At 47.9% G+C, this 19,656-nt stretch overlaps 1 protein-coding gene across 2 annotated transcripts in view; it reads right to left on the reverse strand.

Annotated features, from left to right (window-relative positions):
• Positions 1-19,656, reverse strand: part of ACIN1 (apoptotic chromatin condensation inducer 1) — a 1,432,530-nt gene that overhangs the window by 94,113 nt on the left and 1,318,761 nt on the right. For both annotated transcript variants that reach the window (XM_078644895.1, XM_078644894.1), the window contains exon 16: positions 6,304-6,411. In XM_078644895.1, coding sequence (XP_078501021.1) covers positions 6,304-6,411 — 108 coding nt within the window. The remainder of the gene's footprint in view (positions 1-6,303; positions 6,412-19,656) is intronic.

A 19,656-nucleotide genomic window follows, 5' to 3' on the forward strand; every position in this document is an offset into this window, starting at 1 on the left:
GAAGATAACCTAACCAAACGGCAGGCTGGGGAGTACATGTGTGTATGGACTGAATGAAAATGGAGACTATATTCACCTCTCACTTTGACCAAGGGAGAGCTAGAAGCCAAACTGTGTTTTGATGGAAAATACACCATACACCAATCTTTCCCTCCAACACACCAAAAGGAAGGTCTGTCCAGAGCTCAGATGCATTGGTGATGGCAGGAAAGTGATGGGCACAAAGGAACAAGTTACTTACCTTCGGTAACGCTTTTTCTGGTAGATACAATATCTGCCTGTGGATTCCTCACCTTGTGAATATCCCCTTGCGCCAGCAACATTCGGAAATTCTTTTCGTAGCTTCGCGCCGACGTGGACTTGGACGTCATAGAGGCACGGCATCGCTCGCGACTCCGCTGATGTCACCGACGCCTATAATAGGCCCACGCCGGCGTGATGACATCAGTTCCGCCCTTTTTTCCGTGCCTTCGAGGCACACGGACGGACCAATGACAGTAGACATATACCCAGTATACGCAGTATAAATATCAAGGAAACACACACAGTGTGAAGCAAATGCAACAAAACAATTGAAAATAGAACAAATACATAATAGAAACACTGGCATAGAAGAGTAGACAACGGGGAGGCGGGTGGGTCAGTGAGGAATCCACAGGCAGATATTGTATCTACCAGAAAAAGCGTTACCGAAGGTAAGTAACTTGTTCTTCTGATAGATACATCTGCCGTGTGGATTCCTCACCTTGTGAATAGAGTCCCACAGCAGTCCCCACTCCCGGAGGAGGGTGTCCACTCTTCTAGACAAGGAAATCCTGAAGGACAGAGCGTGCAAAGTGACCGTCCCGCCTCACCTCGGAATCCAAGCAGTAATGCTTTGCGAATGTGTGGAGGGAAGACCAAGTTGCCGCTCTACAAATATCCTCAACAGGCACACCTCTAGCCAATGCTGAGGTTGAAGACTTAGCTCTAGTTGAATGAGCCCTTATACCCTCTGGAGGTTCCTTACCGGCCAAAGAGTAGCAGATCTTAATACAGAGAACGATCCATCTTGATAAAGTCCTCTTATGGACTGCTCTTCCTCTCTTGCAGCCAGCAAAGCCAATAAAGAGCTGGTCATCCAACCGACAGTCTTTAGTCCTGTCCAGGTAAAAAGACACCACCCTCTTGGGGTCCAGACGGTGCAATCTCTCCTCCTCCTTGGAAGGGTGAGGGGGAGGATAAAAAGTAGGGAGGGTAATGGATTGACCAAGGTGGAAAGGAGTCACCACCTTTGGCAGAAAAGCAGCCCTGGTCCTAAGAACCATTCGATCAGCATGAATGGTCAAGAAAGGGGGCTTGGAACTAAGAGCTTGAAGCTCGCTTACCCTCCTTGCCGAGGTTATTGCAACGAGGAAGACAGTCTTAAGAGTCAAAAGTCTCATAGGACATTTGTGAAGAGGCTCAAAGGGAGCACCCATCAGAAAGGTCAAAACAAGATTTAAGTCCCACTGAGGCACAATAAAAGGAGTAGGAGGGAACTTATTCATGAGGCCCTTCAAAAACCTTAAGACTACAGGAGATTTAAAAAGAGAAGGCTGGTCAGGCAAACAGATAAAAGCCGACAGCGCTGAAAGATAGCCCTTCACTGTGGCAACAGCAAGTCCTTGCTGCGCCAGAGAAAGTGCAAACTGGAGAACATCAGACAAATAGGCTCTCAAAGGGTCTATAGACCTCTCCCTGCACCAAGTGACAAATTTAGACAACCTATAAGAATAGATGGACTTAGTGGAGTCACGCCTGGCTGACAAAATAACATCCACAACATCAGACGGGAGAGAAAAAGAACTCAGGTTGCCCCGTTCAATCTCCAGGCATGAAGGTGTAAGGTCTGGAGGTGGGGGTGTAGAACCTGCCCCTCCATCTGGGAGAGGAGATCTGCCCTGTGAGGGAGACGGAGCGGCGAGAACGAGGAGAGGTGGAGAAGATCTGTGTACCACACCCTTCTTGGCCAATCCGGGGCGATCAATATAACTTGGGCCTGGTCTTGGCGAACCTTCCTCAGAACCAGAGGAATCAAGGGTATGGGAGGAAACGCGTAAAGGAGTTGCGAGCCCCAACTCAACTGAAACGCGTCCCCCAAGGCTCCTTGCATCGGATACTGGAGACTGCAGAATAACGGGCAGTGAGCATTCTCTTGAGTGGCAAAAAGACCCACCTGAGGAGTCCCCCACGTCCGAAAGATGTGGCGAACTACCTCCGGATGAAGCCTCCACTCGTGGTCGGCAGAGAACTGCCGACTGAGACTGTCTGCACGAACGTTCCGAACTCCGGCCAGATGATTTGCCATCAGACAAATCTGATGGTCCTGAACCCAGGACCAGAGACGCAGAGCCTCTCTGCAGAGACACTGCGACCCTACTCCTCCCTGCTTGTTGATGTACCACATCGCGGTCGTGTTGTCCGTCAGGACCTGAACCGACTGACCGCGAAGGGAAGGGAGGAAGGCCTTGAGCGCCAGACGTATCGCCCGCAACTCTAGAAGGTTGATATGAAGCAACCTTTCCTCCGGAGACCAAAGACCCTTGACCTCCAGATCCCCCAGATGAGCACCCCACCCTAGAGTGGATGCATCCGTTATTACTGTGGCCACCGATGGAGGCAGTTGGAAAGGCTTTCCTTGCGACAGATTGCCTTCCACGCTCCACCAAGACAGAACCGCCGCAGTTTCTCTGGAGATCCTCACTGACTCCCTGAGATCTCCGTTGTGCTGATACCACTGCCTGCGGAGGCACCACTGGAGTGCCCCCATGTGCCAGCGTGCATGGTTGACCAACAGAATGCAAGAAGCCATCAGACCGAGCAGGCGAAGGACCTTCAGGACTGGAATAACCGCTCCATTGAAAAATAAAGGAATCATTGCCTGTATGTCGCGAATCCTTTGAGGAGGAGGGAATGCACGGCATACAGTTGTATCCAGTACCGCACCTATGAACAGGATGCGCTGGGAGGGCACCAGGTGAGACTTGGGTACAATTATTGAAAAAACCCAACCTGTGCAACAACTGAGTTGTCTCCTGCAGATGATGGAGCACTTTCTCCGACGACTCCGCTTTGATCAGCCAGTCGTCCAGATACGGGAATACAGGTATCCCCGACCTTCTGAGATGTGCCGCCACCACTGCCATCACCTTGGTGAAGACTCGAGGCGCAGTAGTAAGACCAAATGGAAGGACCGCAAACTGGTAGTGCTGCGACCCAACCGTAAAACGGAGATACTTTCTGTGCGACTTCAAGATGGGAATATGGAAATACGCATCCTTTAAGTCGAGCGACACCATCCAGTCTTCTTCCAGCAGCGCTTGAAGAACCTGTGCAAGAGTGAGCATCTTGAACTTTTCCTGTTTCAGGTAAAGGTTCAAGATCCTGAGATCCAGGATCGGACGGAGCCTGCCATCCTTCTTGGGGATCAGAAAATACCGGGAGTAGCATCCCTGACCCCTCTCCTGCTCCGGAACCACCTCTATCACACCTTTCTTGAACAGTGCCAGGACTTCTTCCTGCAAGAGAAGCAGGTGGTCCTCTGAACAAAAACCCTGGCAAGGAGGGTAATTTGGGGGAAACTCCCGAAAGGGAAGAGCATACCCATTTCCCCACGAGATTGAGAACCCAAAGATCCGATGTTATCAATTCCCAATCTCGTAGGAAATGGGTAAGCCGGCCCCCTACTGGGACCACATGATCCGGAATGGCGGATCTAGGGCTGCTTTGCTGCATTGGCAGGGGGCTGGGAAGGAGAAGAGGAGGAGGAGGAAGCTTGACGGCCTCTAGGACGGGCTCTTTGTCTGCCTCTGTATGATTTGTACAGCGTATTTTGCTGTTGCTGTGGCTGCTGCTGAGATGGTCTGTAGGAACAAAAGGAAGATCTGCCAAATCCTCTGAAGCGTCTTCCAGTAGTACCCCGGGACTGAAGGCCCAAAGATTTAGCAGTGGCCCTACTGTCTTTAAAACGTTCCAAGGCCGCATCAGCCTTCTTGCCAAATAATCCTGAGCCATCAAAAGGCAAGTCTATCAAAACAGATTGAACATCCATAGAGAACTCCGACGTTTTAAGCCTTGCGGCTCTCCTAGTGGCCACGGAAGAGCCCATGACCCTCGCTACCGAATCAGCAGTGTCCAGCTCACTCTGAATCACCTGCCTCGCAGCAGCCTGGGTGTCCGATATCACTTCCTGAAAATCCTTTCTATCCTCTTCAGGGATTTTCGGAACCAACTGTTTAACAGAATCCATCAAGGCATGGACACACCTTCCCATCAGACAAGTTGCGTTGGTTGACTTTAACGCCATACTGGCTGAGGAGAAGACCTTCTTGGCAGCCTGATCCTGCTTTCTGGACTCCTTATCCCCAGGAACCTGCGAAAAAGCACCAGCAGACCTCTCGAGCAGGCAGCCTGCACAACCAAACTTTCAGGCAGGGGGTGCGTTGACAAAAAATCAGGGTCACCAGGCACAACCCTGTATCTCCTCGCCACTGCCCTAGAAACCGCAGGAGTAGACAAGGGCTTCTTCCAAACCTCATAGATGGGTTCAGCCAACGCATCATTAAAGGGCAACATAGGCTCAATAGGAGGGTGAGTGAAGAACTTCAGTTAGAAGATTCGACTTATACTCAGCAGTGGGTAGAGTAATGTTCAATAAATTTGCAGCCTTTTTGATAACAGTGTGATAAGGCACCACATCCTTTGAAGGCACAGTCGACACCGAAGCCAAATCCCACTCAGGAGATAGTTCAAGCCCACTGGCTTCTCCCAGGTCCTCAAAAGGATCTTCAGAATCCTGTAATTCTCCTTCCTCCATATCAGCATATCGATATTGTTCTTCCTCCATAAGTCTCTGGGCTTCTCTCCGTGACCTTTCCTTCACGATAGAAGTCGAAGGATCCGGAACCGACTCAGACGGGGCCGGAGCCGGAGCCGGCGTCGAGCTCGAAGTCGGATAAGGTCGTTTCACACAAGGTCGAACAGAATCCTGCCTCGGAGTCGTAGGCATCGGCGTCGATGGAACCGGCGTCGACGGAGTCGGCGTCGACAACACAGGCGGTGTCGGAAAATGCCAATGCGGTGGTAGAGCCGGCATAAAAGGCATGAAGGGCGCAGGAGCATAAGCCTGGGGAACACCCAAGTTGAAAGACATAGGACCCGTGGGACCCAAAGGTGCACCAGACGGGTACATCGCCCTGGAATAAACACCAAACATGGCATTCAGGAATTGGGATGGATCCTGACCTGGAGTCGGAAAACCTGGATACGGTCCTCCGGGTTGCTCCCGAGGAGGCGGATTCGACCCAAAGTCGACCTCTTCTCTGAGTTCCGGAACCGGGGTCGACGAACCCGCAGGCACCGGAAACCTCGGCCTCACCAACCCCCTGCACCTCACCTTCATCCTCCTGACCAGAAGGATTGGACGGATCTGGGGAAGGGATAGCCATCTGCTTCTGCGACTCGGGCGAATTCGGATGTGAAGCTTCACCAACAGAGTCCTGAGCCTCCGACGCCGAAACCTCGCTTCTTTATGAAGAAGTTTTACTTGCGACTTCGGCCTCGAACCAGAGTCCTTCCCTGAGTGATAACGTGACTCATGGCTCCTCTTCTTATGTTTTTTCCTAGAGGATCTCGAAACATGAGCTGAAGACGACTCCGAGCACGACTTCGATCGAGACCTCGAACGCCGAGATCGAGACTTCGAAGTCTTTTTAACCTTTTTATTCTTCAGTTTTGCCACGAGGAGTTTCGTCTCCCTTTCTCGTAGGGCCTTTGGGGTCATCTTCTTGCAACAAGGGCAATCCACGACGTCATGGTCGGAACTCAGGCACCAGACGCAGCACTCATGTGGGTCAGTAATAGACATAGTCTTGCCACATTCTCCGCAAGCCTTAAAGCCAGTCTTCTTCGACGACTTCTCGAAGAAAATAGAAACGGCAATAACAGAATAAGAGTAACAAAGTTACTAGGAAGCTACAGTACGATCCCAGAAAACCGTTAGCGTCGACGACGCGGAAAAAAAGCGAACTGATGTCATCACGCCAGCGTGGGCTATTATAGGCGTCGGTGACGTCAGCGGAGTCGCGAGCGATGCCGTACCTCTATGACGTCCAAGTCCACGTCGGCGCGAAGCTACGAAAAGAATTTCCGAACGTTGCTGGCGCAAGGGGATATTCACAAGGTGAGGAATACACACGGCAGATGTATCTATCAGAAATCAACAATTTTAAAATAAAGAAGACCGTGCATAAATTCAAAGTGCAGTAGACAACCCATGCTTACCGTTACATAACAATGTGATTTGATTTTGTCAATCCAGAATCCTTCCTCAATAAATGCACCTGTCCTGCCAAGAAGCTCCTTCAGTTGGCCGAGAGTAAAAGGTCGCACCTGTACAAAGAAACTAGCATCAATAAATGATCTTTTCTGGAGAACACAGACACTAGCCAACCCTCAAAATAACGCAGAACTGCTAGTCTACCAACATAAGATTGCTCAACAACAATGTAAGTACTCAATATCAACAACTATGTACACTAAAAACTCAACTTGGGAATATATGGAGACAAACATTCATCAACGAGAAATATTTACTTACTTGTAAGTACAGTTCTCATTTATTGGTTTCTTTTATAGATTCATAAGAGGTTTTCAACTGTTCTTACACTGCGATACACCAGAACATTTGTGCACAATGCAGGAAAACTCAGGGCCTTATGGCACCTTATGGCCAAATTAAAGCTTGTTTACTCTAATTTCTCTAGGGCAAATTTAAATGGCTTTAATTTCATGCCGGATTACAGATTTTCAGGCAATGAAGAAATTTTGCAAGACAAAAAGTCCTAGTATCTAACTTGATATGACATGTCTGCTATCTGCTCTAGTGACATTTGCTCTGGATCTAATGTAGGTTATTTGAGTTTGGTTAGCAGCAATAAAGGTGGGGAAATTATGCCTATAACCACCCCACTGTTTCGCCCGCGCATGATCCAGCAAATGTTACAAAATACATGTATAATGAAAACTTTTAAATTTTGACGAGCAAATCAAAAAAAAAAAAAAGCAAATAAAATCTAATCTTCTGACAGCTTAATGTAGGCTATATTGGCCACATCTCATTAAGGATAATGTTACTTACCCAGTAAGCATCTGTTCTTGGCATGTAGAAATGTAGATTCACATGCTTTGCATACTCCTGCAACTATTGTTGTGTCCGGATGTTTGCAAGTTGTTTTTCTTCGAAGAAGTCTTTCCAGTCACAAAGTAAGGTGACTTCTTTCGGTGATAGTGCGCATGGGCATTAACTCCATTGTTAAGATTGTTTTCCCGCACAGGGTGAGAATGGAGTTAGTAAGTGTAGAACAGAGATATCCATGCGTATGTATGTAAATTGAGAACTGCAACAACTACAGGTGACCGGGTAGGCGCATATGAATCTACAGCTCTACATGCCAAGAACAGGTGCTTACTGCGAAAGTAACATTATCCGATCGAGGCATGTGAGCTGTTTATCACATGCTTTGCATAGACTATAAAGCAGTATGGTCCCAGAGCGGTGGCTAACCTGTAGTTGACTGAATCAGTGTTTTGAGTACTGCCTTGCCTACATTAGCTAGTTGCCTCGCTAACACATCCACACAATGTTTGGTGAATGTGTGTGGTGTAGACCACGTTGCTGTCTTACAGATGTCAGCTAGGGAAATATTCCCCAAGAGGCCATAGTAGCCCCTATTTTACGAGTGGAATGCACTTTAAGGGGTATTATCAAAGTTCTCTTTGCTTTCGTATAACATGTCTGGATACATTTTACCATCCATCTTGCAATGCCTGATTTAGATATGGGATTGCCTTTGTGTGGTAGAGCAAAAGCAACAAAGAGTTGGTATGACGAGCGCAATTCTTTTTATCTTTCAACGTCATATATAGTAAATCTCTTTTAACATCAAGGGGGTGTAAAGCTCATTCTGCTACAGAATCAGGTTGAGGAAAGAACACAGGTAACTCAACGGATTGGTTGATATGAAAGGCAGAAACTACTTTAGGGAGAAACTTAGGGTTGGTGTGAAGAACCACTCTCTCTGAAGCTGAAAGAAGGGCTCTTGTATAGTTAATGCCTTGAGTTCACCAACTCTCCTCAGTGAAGTTATTGCAATGAGGAAAGCAACCTTCCTTGAGAGGAATTGTAATTGGCGCCTATGCATTGTTCGAATGGTGGACCCATTAACCTTGTAAGGACTATATTTAGGTTCCAAACTGGTGCTGGTGGGACTCTTGGTGGTATCACTCTTTTTAACCATTCCATAAAGGCTTGAATCACTGGTACTCTGAATAAAAAAGTGTCTGTTTTGTAAGTATGCAGCTACAGCTGCCATATGTAAGCGAATGGATGTGTAGGCTAGTCCAGATTGCTGTAAATGCAACAGGTAACAGATGATGTTCTGTACTTAAGCATCGAGAGGACTGATATTGTTACAATAGATAAATCGCTTCCATTTTGCTGTGTAACATACCCTGGTAGTAGGCTTCCTAGCCTCTTTTAAGATATTCATATAGTCTGGTGGTAGGTGTAAATAACCAAACTATGACTTCAGGAGCCAGATCGCCAGGTTAAGCTCCTTGGGATTTGGATGCCTAATTTCTCCATGGCTCTGAATGAGGAGACTGGAGGTGAGATGCAGCTTTGGTGTGGAACTTTTGACAGCTCCAGTAGAGTGGTGAACCAGGGTTGAGGGGCATATGTGGGAGCTATGAGAATTAGTGTGAGGGATGTTTGTCTGAGCTACTGAACTACCAGTGGAATGAGTGGGAGAGGCGGAAAAACATAGGCAAATATCCCTGACCAGTTCATCCATTGCTTGCCTTTGGAGAGCAGGTGTGGGAGGAAATCCCCATTCCTGAAAGTACGGGAGGAGAACCCGAGGATGAAGTTCCCATTGTGGATTTGCTGCCTCTGTCTGCTAAGAAGGTCGGCAAACTGATGGTTTACTCCCGGGAGATGTTCTGCCAGGAGATACATTCTGTAGTGAATGGCCCATTTACAAACGGCTTGTGCTAGGCGTGACAGTTGGAGAGTGTGTCCCCCCGTTTTTGTATATAGTACATAGCAGTCATGTTCTACGTGCGGACTAGGACACCTTTACCTACAAGGTGAGTTTTAATGGCTTGGAGCGCTAGAAATGCTGCTAGCAGCTCTAGGTGATTTATATGGAAATTTTTATGGTTTTGACTCCACAAATGTATTGTGTGATCCTGTGAGCACCACAACCAGTGAACACTGCGTCTGCCGTTAGCACTGTCTGTGGAACAGGGTCGATGAAGGGCCCCCCTTTAGATAAATATTGTGGGTTCCACCACTGCAGAGAGCGATGAGTGCGGCAGTCTATCAACACTAGATCGGTTAATCGACCCTGCAACGGTTTCCTTGCTAAGCATTCTTGAAGGGGACGCATGTGAGGTCTTGCATGGGAGACGATTATGGTGCAAGGCGCCATAATTCCCAGCAGTTGCATGAAGACTCTGGCTGGTAATGAGTGTTTGGGCTGAAACTTAGTGAGGAGAGACTGAATACTGTGAATTCTGGCTGCAATGAGAGAGGCTAAAGCTTTTTGTGTGCCTATGGTGGCTCCCAGATAAGGCTGTGAGTTTGAAGGCTGCTGGTGGGATTTCAAAGCCTTCACTGTAAACCCTAGTTGATGTAGTAGGTGAATTGTGGGTTGAGTGTGTTAGAAACGAGTCTGTTAAGTACCAGCTTTGATGAGCCAGTCGTCCAGGTAGGGGATGTGCTGTCTTCTAAGATGAGCTGCAAATACTGCCAAGCATTTGGTAAATACTCTGGAAGCAGTGGTGACTCTAAACGGTAGTAATTTAGTTTGGTAATGTTAACCCGCAATCACAACTGGGATAGTTGCGATGAGCAGGATGAATTGGAGTGTGGAAATATGCGTCCTTTAAGTCTAGAGTAGACATGAAGTCCCCCTGTTGTAAAAGTGGGAGCACTTGTTGAAGTGCCACCATGTGGAAATGTTCTGACAGTATTTAATAGTTCAGTTCCCGAAGGTCCAGAATAGGTCTTAACGAGCAGTCCTTTTTGGGAATTAGAAAATAAAAGGAGTAAAAGCGGGACCCTTGATATTGTAATGGTACTAGCTCTATGGCTCCTTCTAGCAAGAGAGACTGGGCTTCCTGTTGGAGCAGGTGCAAATGTTCTGGTAACTGCTTGTGAGAACCAGGGGGAATGTTTGGAGGATTGGTGGTAAGCTCCAAGCAATAACCATGTTGGATAATTCCTAGCACTCATTTGTCTGTTATGGATTGCCAAATGGGGAGGAATTTCAGAAGATGTCCTCTGACAGGTGTTAAATGATCGAGGGGAATGGTAGGTAAGCCACTGCTGTGGTTTCCTCTATATCCTACTCTGAAGAAGCCTCTTGTGGAGGAAGATTGATTGTTGCTTTTATTCGAGGAAACATTGGTGTCTGAAGATGTGATCTTGGACTCCCCATGGTAAAAGGAGCAACGAAAGCAGCCCCGGTTTGAAGGCGATTGTATGGCTCCCATAGATTTAGCTACCTTGGTATCTTTTTTCATTTTCTCTAATGCCTGCTCAACCTCAGGCCCGAAGAGATGCTCTTTATCAAATGGTGTGTTTTAGATGAATAGCTGGACTTCAGGTCTGAAACTGGAAATCCTCAACCAGGCATGTCTTCTAAGTAACACACTAGTGTTAATTTTTCAGGCTGCGGTATCAGCCGCATCTAAGGCACATCTAATAGAGGAATTAGAGATGAGCTCTCCTTTCTGTATTAAATTCTGTGCTTTAGCTTTGTTCTCATCTGAGAGATATTGGAGCAATTTCTCCATTTCGTCCCAATGCGCTCTTGGCAAAGAGGGCCTCGGTGTTAACAATCCAATGATTTGCCAGAGGCATCTATTAGTTTTGACTCTGTCAGGAGGGGCAGCATCCCCAGAGGTTTGTGAATTAGCCCGTGTACAGGCATTAGAAACAGCAAGGAGGTCTGGGGGTAACTGCCCCTTAATTAATACTGGATCTGATGGAGCAGTTTATACTTTTTATCTATTCCAGGAGTCAGAATAAAAGATGTCCTTAAAGATGTTATCGGCATGTATCAAACAAGAAATCCTCTTCTATGGATACTTTGTGTAGTTGTACCCTGTGATATTGTGCAGCTCTAGCAAGTAGTTCTACATACCCTATCATCATCATATTCGTCAGGTTGCGAGGGTCGAGAGTTTTGTGGTGTGAAAGGTAATTGTTCTAATGTTGAGGAAGGTGTAGGGGAACTTGGTGGAAAAGGAGGAGGAGGAGGAGGGGTAGTACCGACCTTCTTTTAGGTAATTTTATATTGAATGTCCTCTGACTCAAGTTTTCGTTTGCGAGGCAGTTTGTTAAGAAAATGTCCTGTATCAGGATTAAAGTAAATTTCCTTTTGTTTAGGATCCGATTTGGAAGGTAAGAAGTCAAACATCAGATGTTGTGGCTTGGAAGGAGCATCTTTTGGTTTCAGCACTTACGATTACGGTACCGGGATGGAATAACTTTTCGGTGCAGAAGGTTTCGGCTCCTAAGCGGATTTCAGTTTCAGCGTCAAGGGTTTCGGCTCCGAAGCAGTCTTTGGCTTCGAGTTCAAAGGCGTGGCAGAATTTGGCCAACTCAATCCGGAGTCGGAAGGGTTGACAATGTGTTTCCGAGCCGGGAAGCGGGCATCAGAAACATCTTCTCGGTGGCAAACTTGGCCCAGAGCCGAGGTGGAACCAAAGCCTTATGCTTAGTTTGAGTTGGAATTCGGGGCAAGGGGTGTTCGGTACTCATGGGACCTTGCAATATGTCCTCTTCCATCTCAGATTTCGATTCCAGCACGGATAAGGCCTGCTCTTCCTGTTCCTCTTCGACCCCTTGTGCATGCTCTCATCCTTCACCGAAGATGTTCAGCGGGTATGCGATGTTATGGCCTTGCATTTCACGATCTTGAGCCAGACTATCGTGGAGAGTTTTCTTGGATCAAAACGGTCTGCACGCGCCGCAGTCCTGTTCGTTGTGTTCTGGAGATGAGCACAAGTTGAACACTGAGCGAGTCGGCGCACGGATAGATTGTGTGGCACCGAGGACAGAATTTAAATGGAGTCAGTTCCATTGAATGCGAGGTGGACCGACGCAGAAAGGCTCGGTGGCCTTCCACGAGTTTTCCAAACGAAATTGAAATTTTCTTTGACGGACACGATACGCAGAGAAATGGGATAGCTGTACAAAACAATACCAACGCGGGTAGAGTGGATTGTGCACCGAGGGGACCCTGAAGAACAGTTTCAAACCGGAGCGCAACATTACATGTCCGAACCCGATGGCAGAAAAAAACAATGTAACACTGGAGTTGATGTCCATGTGCACTATCACCGAAAGGAGTCACCTTACCTTGTGACAGGAAAGACTTCCTTGAAGACAAGCAACTTGCAAACATCCTTACCCAACACTAGATGGCAGGAGTATGTAAAGCTTGTGATCTACAGCTCACATGCCTCGAACATTTCTTGACAAAAGGCAATTTAAAAACACGAGTCACTGTTTAAGCTCTAGCCACATGAACATTCTGTCATGTACCCTTATGCAAGACAAGCATTTAAAATGTAACAGGTCTCGCAATGACATTGTTTTGAGCTATTGGCATTGTAAATGGTTTTTTTCACTTTGTGAAGCATTAATTAAATCGTGTAATGCAAAGGATTACTTCCTTCAGGGGCATGGAGGCCGCATGGAGGCCGCATGCATGCCTTTGTGACAGGAGCAGGTGCAATAACACGGTTAGTTTCTTCCATCGCAAGGTGGGCTGGTGTGTTGTGTTATATCTTGCATAACATAGCCCCTGGAGCTTAAAAGCCCAAGTCCATGACACATTTTGCATCACTTTGAATGGACGAAAACGTGACCTTCGCCTCATTGAATATTCCATCGCTGTCACAGTTTGCACAAGGCTTGTGTATGCAATTAGCGACGCCCAAAAAAACTGCTTTGCAGGTTCATCTCAGGTCTCTGTTCCTCCCACTGTCTGCAAAAAAATTCTATTAAAAAAAATAAATAAATCGCAGTGCACAAGTCTAGTGAGGTGACTCGGGGGAGGCGGGGTTAATAGGCCTGCTATTGAAATGCATGCATGTCAGGGGTGCTTGAAGGTTAACTGCACCAGCAACGTTTTACAAAATCTCCGAATATTGGCCATCCTGGGCAGCGTTGCTACTCTCACTTCGAGTTCGCCCATCAAAAGCAACAGTTTTTTTAATGCTGAAACTCTGCAGCAGGTGCATTTAAATCTTAAATTTGAATTTGAATTTAAAAACATTTCTTAAGCGCACATATACCTGGCGGTTTCTTGGCGCTGAAGGACGTTAGAAACTGGATGAGGACTGTGGGAAAATTTTTAGGCGGGAAAGGCTTGCAGAAAAAGGTAAGTCTTAAGAGCCTTACGGAAGTCAGGGTAGTACAGAGTGGATCTGAGGGCGAGGGGGAGAGAGTTCCAAAAGGTAGGGCCAAGAACAGCAAATTTCACCCCCCCATCCTCTTCTTCCTAAAACGAGGAACTGAAAGGAGGGACTGTGTGGAGGAACGAAGCTCCCTTGCCGGAATATAGCTAGAGATTGCCGAGTTTATAAAGGTTGGGGCAGTTCCAGCTCGGGCCTGAAACGCGGTACAGCCAAGTTTAAAGAGGACCCTAATGGGCAACCAATTAAGTTCTTCAATACAGGGGTAGCGTGATGCAATTTAGGGAGATCATATATGAGACGGGCCGCTTGGTTCTGAACCAGCTGTAACCGGCGAAGGGCGTAGGCCGGAACGCCATTGTACAGGATATTACCATAGTCCAGCCATGATAATACCATTGCCATCATGATGAGTTTGAGAGCAGAGGGGGTAAAGAATCTAGAAATTTTCCGGATAGTGCGGAGAGTGAAAAAGCAAGAAGATACCACCATACTAATCTGTGAGTGCAGGGTAAGATTTTGATTTAACGTGATCCCAAGTGTTTTAACTGAATGAGAAGGTGAGGTGGGGGGGGGAACCAAGTGAAGGGGGCCAAAACGTGGGGGTCCAGGGACTGGATGCACCACCCGTCAAAACCAACTCAGTTTTATCTGGGTTAAGTTTAAGGTGGTTGAAGTTCATCCAGTCCCTGATAAAAATCATAATTGATTGGAAATTAAGAATAGATTCAGGAGAATGAGAAAGGTTAAAGATCAACTGGAGGTCATCTGCGTAATTAAAAACAGTGACCTCCAGTTGCTGTAAAGTGAAAATAAGGGGGAAAATATACAAATTGAATAGAAGGGGGGAGAGGGACGAACCTTGGGGGACACCGCACTGCACCTTACGTGGGGGAGCAAAGAACCCTTCTAGGTGAACAGCCTGGGCACGGTCCCTCAGGAAGGAGGTAAACCAAGCCAAAGGAGGTCCGCCAATGCCCGCTGCCCTGACACGGGTGGGAAGAATGGAATGATCAACCGTGTCAAAGGCAGCGGACAGATCTAATAGGACCAAAGCCTGGGGACGGTCCATATCCATCCCCTCCCTGAGGCTGTCTAAGACTGAAACCACAACCCTCTCGGTAGAATGACGAGGGCGAAATCCAGCCTGACAGGGGGCCAAATAACCGCTGTCCTCCACAAAAGAGCTGAGGACAGAGGAGATGTGGCATTCCAAGATTTTACCCAGGTAAGGGAGGAGGGAGATGGGGCGGTAGTTGGAAGAAGGGTCGGCACCGGGTTTTTTCAGTAGGGGAATGATTATAGCTGTTTTATGGATATCAGGGACAGTGCCGTTCCTGAGGGAATCATTAAGGAATACCAAGGGGGGGATAGGGCAGGCTTGAAAGATTTCTCACAGAACGGGAGCTGGGCAGACATCAGAGGGAGAACCTGATTTGACACGGATCGCCAGAAAAGATAGTGTTTCTCTGGTCAATGAAGGTATATGGTCTAGGTGAGAGGTTCGGGAGCTGGAGGGGAAGGGGAAGAAGTGGGTATGTTGGCCTTGATAATTGCAATTTTCTCAACGAAAAAATTGTTTAAGGAGTCACAGAGGGCCTGGGAAGGGGAAGGTTTAAGGGAGGCTCTGTCTGACAAAGCCAGCTCATGGACGGTAGAGAAAATTTCTCAAGGCTGATTTTCAGCTGAGAGTATTTTATCAGAGAAATAATTAGCTTTGGCTAAAAGAATTGCGCTATTATATGCATTAAGCGTGGACGAATAGTGAATTTTTTATATTGGGAAATAAGCACGCCTCCATGCGCGTTCTGCCTGACGGGCGGCTAACTTCTTCCCCTTGAGTTCGTCAGTGAACCATTTGTTGGCATTATGAACACGTTTCACTGCAACACGTTTCAAGGGGGCCACCTGACTGCATGACCTGGATAGCCAGACATTAATAGCGGCTGCCTGAGAGGAGGAGGAAAGTTCCTCTAAAGCCGGGTAGGAGTCTTGGAGGGAAAGGCAAAGGGCGGGGATGTCAACCTTATTCCAATTGCGAGCCCAGACATTCCTGGGAAGGGTAGGGCGCTTGGACCGGTGGAAGTCTAAGGAGAACGAAATCCAACAGTGGTCTGACCAAAGACAAGCTGTGATGATAGGGGGAGAGACCAGGATGTTCAATGACCAAATTTGGTCTAAGATGTGACCCTTAATGTGAGTGGGAACAGACACATGTGAAGTAAAATTTAAACTATGAAGGAGGTATGTAAAGTCTCTAGATGCGGCGTCTTCCGCCGTGTCAAATGGCCAGCAATTAAAATCGCCAAGAACTAACACAGCGGAGTTGTTAACTGCTAGTGTGGCAAGTAGTTCCTGGAACTCGGTCACAAAAAAGGGGGTATGGTGAAGTGGGCGGTAAACAAGGACGCAGGTGATAGGGGTCTGAAAAGAAGCAGATCGCATCACCAAACACTCAGCTCCCTTGATGATCGGAGAGGAGAGGTTTTGGAAATGGAGGTCCGACCGGACAATCAGAGCGACACCTCCGCCCGCCTTGCCCAGCGGTCGATCGGCCCGCAAGGCATAGTAAGAAGAGGGTAGTGATGCGAGGATGTTGGGAAGGGAATCTGAACAGAACCAAGTTTCTGTCAAAAATAACAGATCAGGTTTGTAGGAGTCCAGAAACACAAAAAGTTCAAGGTGGTGTTTCACTGCTGATCTGGTATTTAAAAGAAAAGCCAGAATAGTGGACACTGGCCTCGAGGACTGACAGGGTTCTGATGGAGGGGGGGGGGGGGGCAAAGGTGAAAGGAAAGGCAGGGTAGATACGGAAAAGGGAACAGGATGGGGCCGGGTAAGGCCGAGGTTGGAAATAGTGGACGCTGACATGGGGCTAAGGGTTCCGTGGCTTTGATAACAATAAAGTTCCTCTGAGGAATAAGTTAAGATTTGGGCATAGTGAGGTGCCCCTTGCCCCGGCTGGGCGCATACGGGCTTGCCTTTGGCGCGCCGCCGGCGCGTCCGCTGCGCGTGCGCATCGCTTTTGTAGCCCAGGTGCGCGGTGACTGGAGCGCTACCCTAGGGTATGCTCTGCCCCCCCAAAGATGGCGGCCGCAACCCCGTCAGCCCTCCGGATCAAGCGGCACTCAGCCATGCCGGACCGGGGCTTGGGGAGCGGTAGTTGGAGCGAGGGAGCAGTAGCGACCAGGTGAGGAGACCAGAAAAAGTATTAAAATAAGCAACGAATAAAATTACAAAGCGAGCCCACAAGCACCGCAGCAGCCGCGAACCAGCTGCCACCAGGTTCTAGCGCGTCCATTGCGCGTGCGCATGGGGCGTCGCTTTTGTAGCCCAGGTGCGCGGTGACTGGAGCGCTACCCTAGGGAATGCTCTGCCCCTCCAAAGATGGCGGCCGCAACCCCGTCAGCCCTCAGGATCAAGCGGCACTCAAATTATTGCTCAACGCTGCAACCGAGTTAGTAGGTGTATGGGGAGCGGTTGACAGGTGTTTGTGTGTATGTATGCACGTGTCAATGGGTTCAACGGCAGGGTTGACAGCGGTGTGTGAGCATATACATTATATACATGTATGTATGTATGTGTCAGTGGGTTCAAGGGCGGGGTTGACTGGTGTTTGTATGTTTCAATGAATGTATGTGTGTCAGTGAGTTTATGGGCGGGGTTGACAGGTGTGTGTGTGTGTGTATATGTACACGTGTAAGCACGTGTGCGTGCCCGGACCGCGCCTGACATCACTCACTTGCACCTCGGTCAGCCGCAGGGACGACACCAGCAGGAACATCTAGCTGCCCACCATGTACTGCTGGCGGGAGAACTCCTGCTCGAGCCTGGAGAGCTGCACGGGGCTGAAGATGAAAACAAGTTACTTACCTGTAACTTTAGTTCCCCAGTATTGATAACTTTCATAGATTCCCATGCTTTTGTATCATTCCCCGTCGTCGGAATGGGAGTCTCGGTAACAAAAATAACATAGCAGTAAGTACAAAAGAGAAAGAAAAAGGCCTAGGCCTAATTCCCTTTTGTAGCATATCCACCTCTTTGTGTAAAAGAGACCAAACTAGGCATCAGCCAATCAGAAGAGCCTCACCCCTTAGAACCCTCCTGAAGGAACCTCAGAGCCTCCGATTTTTTTAGCCGTTGTGTAACAGTCACCATACCTGCTGAAGGCTGAGCTTTCCCCGGGGAGGTGGGTGGGCGCATGGGAATCTATGAAAGTTACCAATACTGGGGAACTAAAGTTACAGGTAAGAAACTGGTTTTCTTGCCCCAGTATTAGAACTTTCATAGATACCCATGCTTTTATATCAGAGTAGCAAGCAGTTAGCAATAAAAAACACATTTTGTGTCATAACATAATTGCAATAGCCAACATGACAAAGATACAAAATGTGCAAATTAACGGAAGGTGGGATAGAAAGCTCACCAATTAGTGGAAGAGGTTCCTAAGTACTGCTTGGCCCACTGCCGTATCTTCTTGTTGTAAGAATTCCAAGCAGTAATGCTTAGTAAAGGTGTGAACGCTGCTCCAGGTAGCAGCTCTGCAAATGTCCTTTATCCGCACACCCGCGAAGAGGGCTGTTGAAGAAGCCACTGATCTTGTGGAATGTGCTCGAACCCTGCCAGTCAGTGGTTTACCTGCTGCAGTATGGCAAGGTAGAATGGCACTGGTAATCCATCTTGCAATCCCTTGCTTTGACAGAGGGAGACCCTTGCTCGGACCACCAAAAGCAATAAACAATTGGGAGTATTCCGAAATCCTTTGGTGCGATCCAAATAGAATTTTAAACATTGTTGAACACCCAGAGAATGTAGCGACCTTTCGCTGGTGCAGCCGGGTGAGGAAAGAAAGCCTTAAGAATAACCAGCTCGTTCAAGTGGAAGTCCGAGGGTTCTTTGGGTATGAACTTTGGGTTAGTTCTCAAGATAACTGCGTTCCTTTTGAATTGTAGAAAAGGCTCTTGGATTGTGAGAGCCTGCAATTCCCCAATACGTCTTGCCGATGTGGGGGCAAGAAGGGGAGCCAATTTCCATGAAAGGAACTTCATGTCTGATCGATGAATTGGTTCAAATGGGCTTTTCGCGAGTTGAGTGAGGACTAGATTCAGGTGCCAAGTAGGAGGCGGAAGCCTCACTGGTGGATAGACCTGCAACAAGCCTTTTAGAAATTGCTTAACAATCCTGGAAGACCACAACGAAGGTCCAGACTCAGACCGTCTGTACCTTGAAATTGCCGCCAAATGAACTTTTATAGATGAATGGGCCAGCCCCGACTTAGCCAAGGACAAGAGATAAGGCAGAAGCTGATGAGGTTTTGAAGGAAAGGGGTCAATTTTCTCTCTCGTGCACCAAATGCAAAATCTCTTCCATTTGAGGCGGTAAGTCTTGTTCGTGGAAGGAGCTCTCGCCTGGGAGAGGACTTCTTTAATTTTGTTCGAGATGGGGAGATTCATAAATTCTCGCTGCTCAGGAGCCATGCGGTCAGGTGTAATGATTGTGGATCTGGATGCCAAATCTGTCCTTCGGACATTGTGAGAAGGTCTGGAATAGTCCTCAAGGGGAGAGAAGCTAACGACAACAGATGGAGCTCCGTGTACCAGAAGTGTCTCGGCCAAGCAGGGGCTATCAAGATCATCTTGCATGGTTCCACCTTGATCTTCCTGATTAGCCTCGGGATCAGTGGGATGGGGGGAAAGGCGTAGACAAATGTCCTTGACCAGGCTATCGAAAGCACATTCCCCAATGATCCTCGGTGGTGAAGCCTGCTTGCAATAAACCGGCATTTCTTGTTCGTCGGCGTGGCAAAGAGATCTATTGCAGGTCTGCCCCTCTGGCGGAAGACCTCTTCTCGAACTCACTGGTTTAGCTCCCACTCGTGACTGACTGAGGATAACTTGCTCAGTCTGTCGGCATTCTCGTTTAGAATTCCTGGTAAGTGTTCTGCCTGCAGCGACATCCCGTGAAGGATCGCCCATTCCCAGATCTCTCGAGCTTCCTGCGACAACGGGAGAGACCTGGTTCCTCCTTCCTGGTTCACGTAATGCATGGCCGTGGTGTTGTCCGTCCTGATGAGAACTTGCGAACCTCTTAGGTGAGGGAGAAAGGCTTGTAGAGCCAGCTTAATTGCTCTTAGCTCCAAGAGAT

The sequence above is a fragment of the Lissotriton helveticus genome, chromosome 5_1 (assembly GCF_964261635.1).
Source record: "Lissotriton helveticus chromosome 5_1, aLisHel1.1, whole genome shotgun sequence".
Taxonomy (NCBI): domain Eukaryota; kingdom Metazoa; phylum Chordata; class Amphibia; order Caudata; family Salamandridae; genus Lissotriton; species Lissotriton helveticus.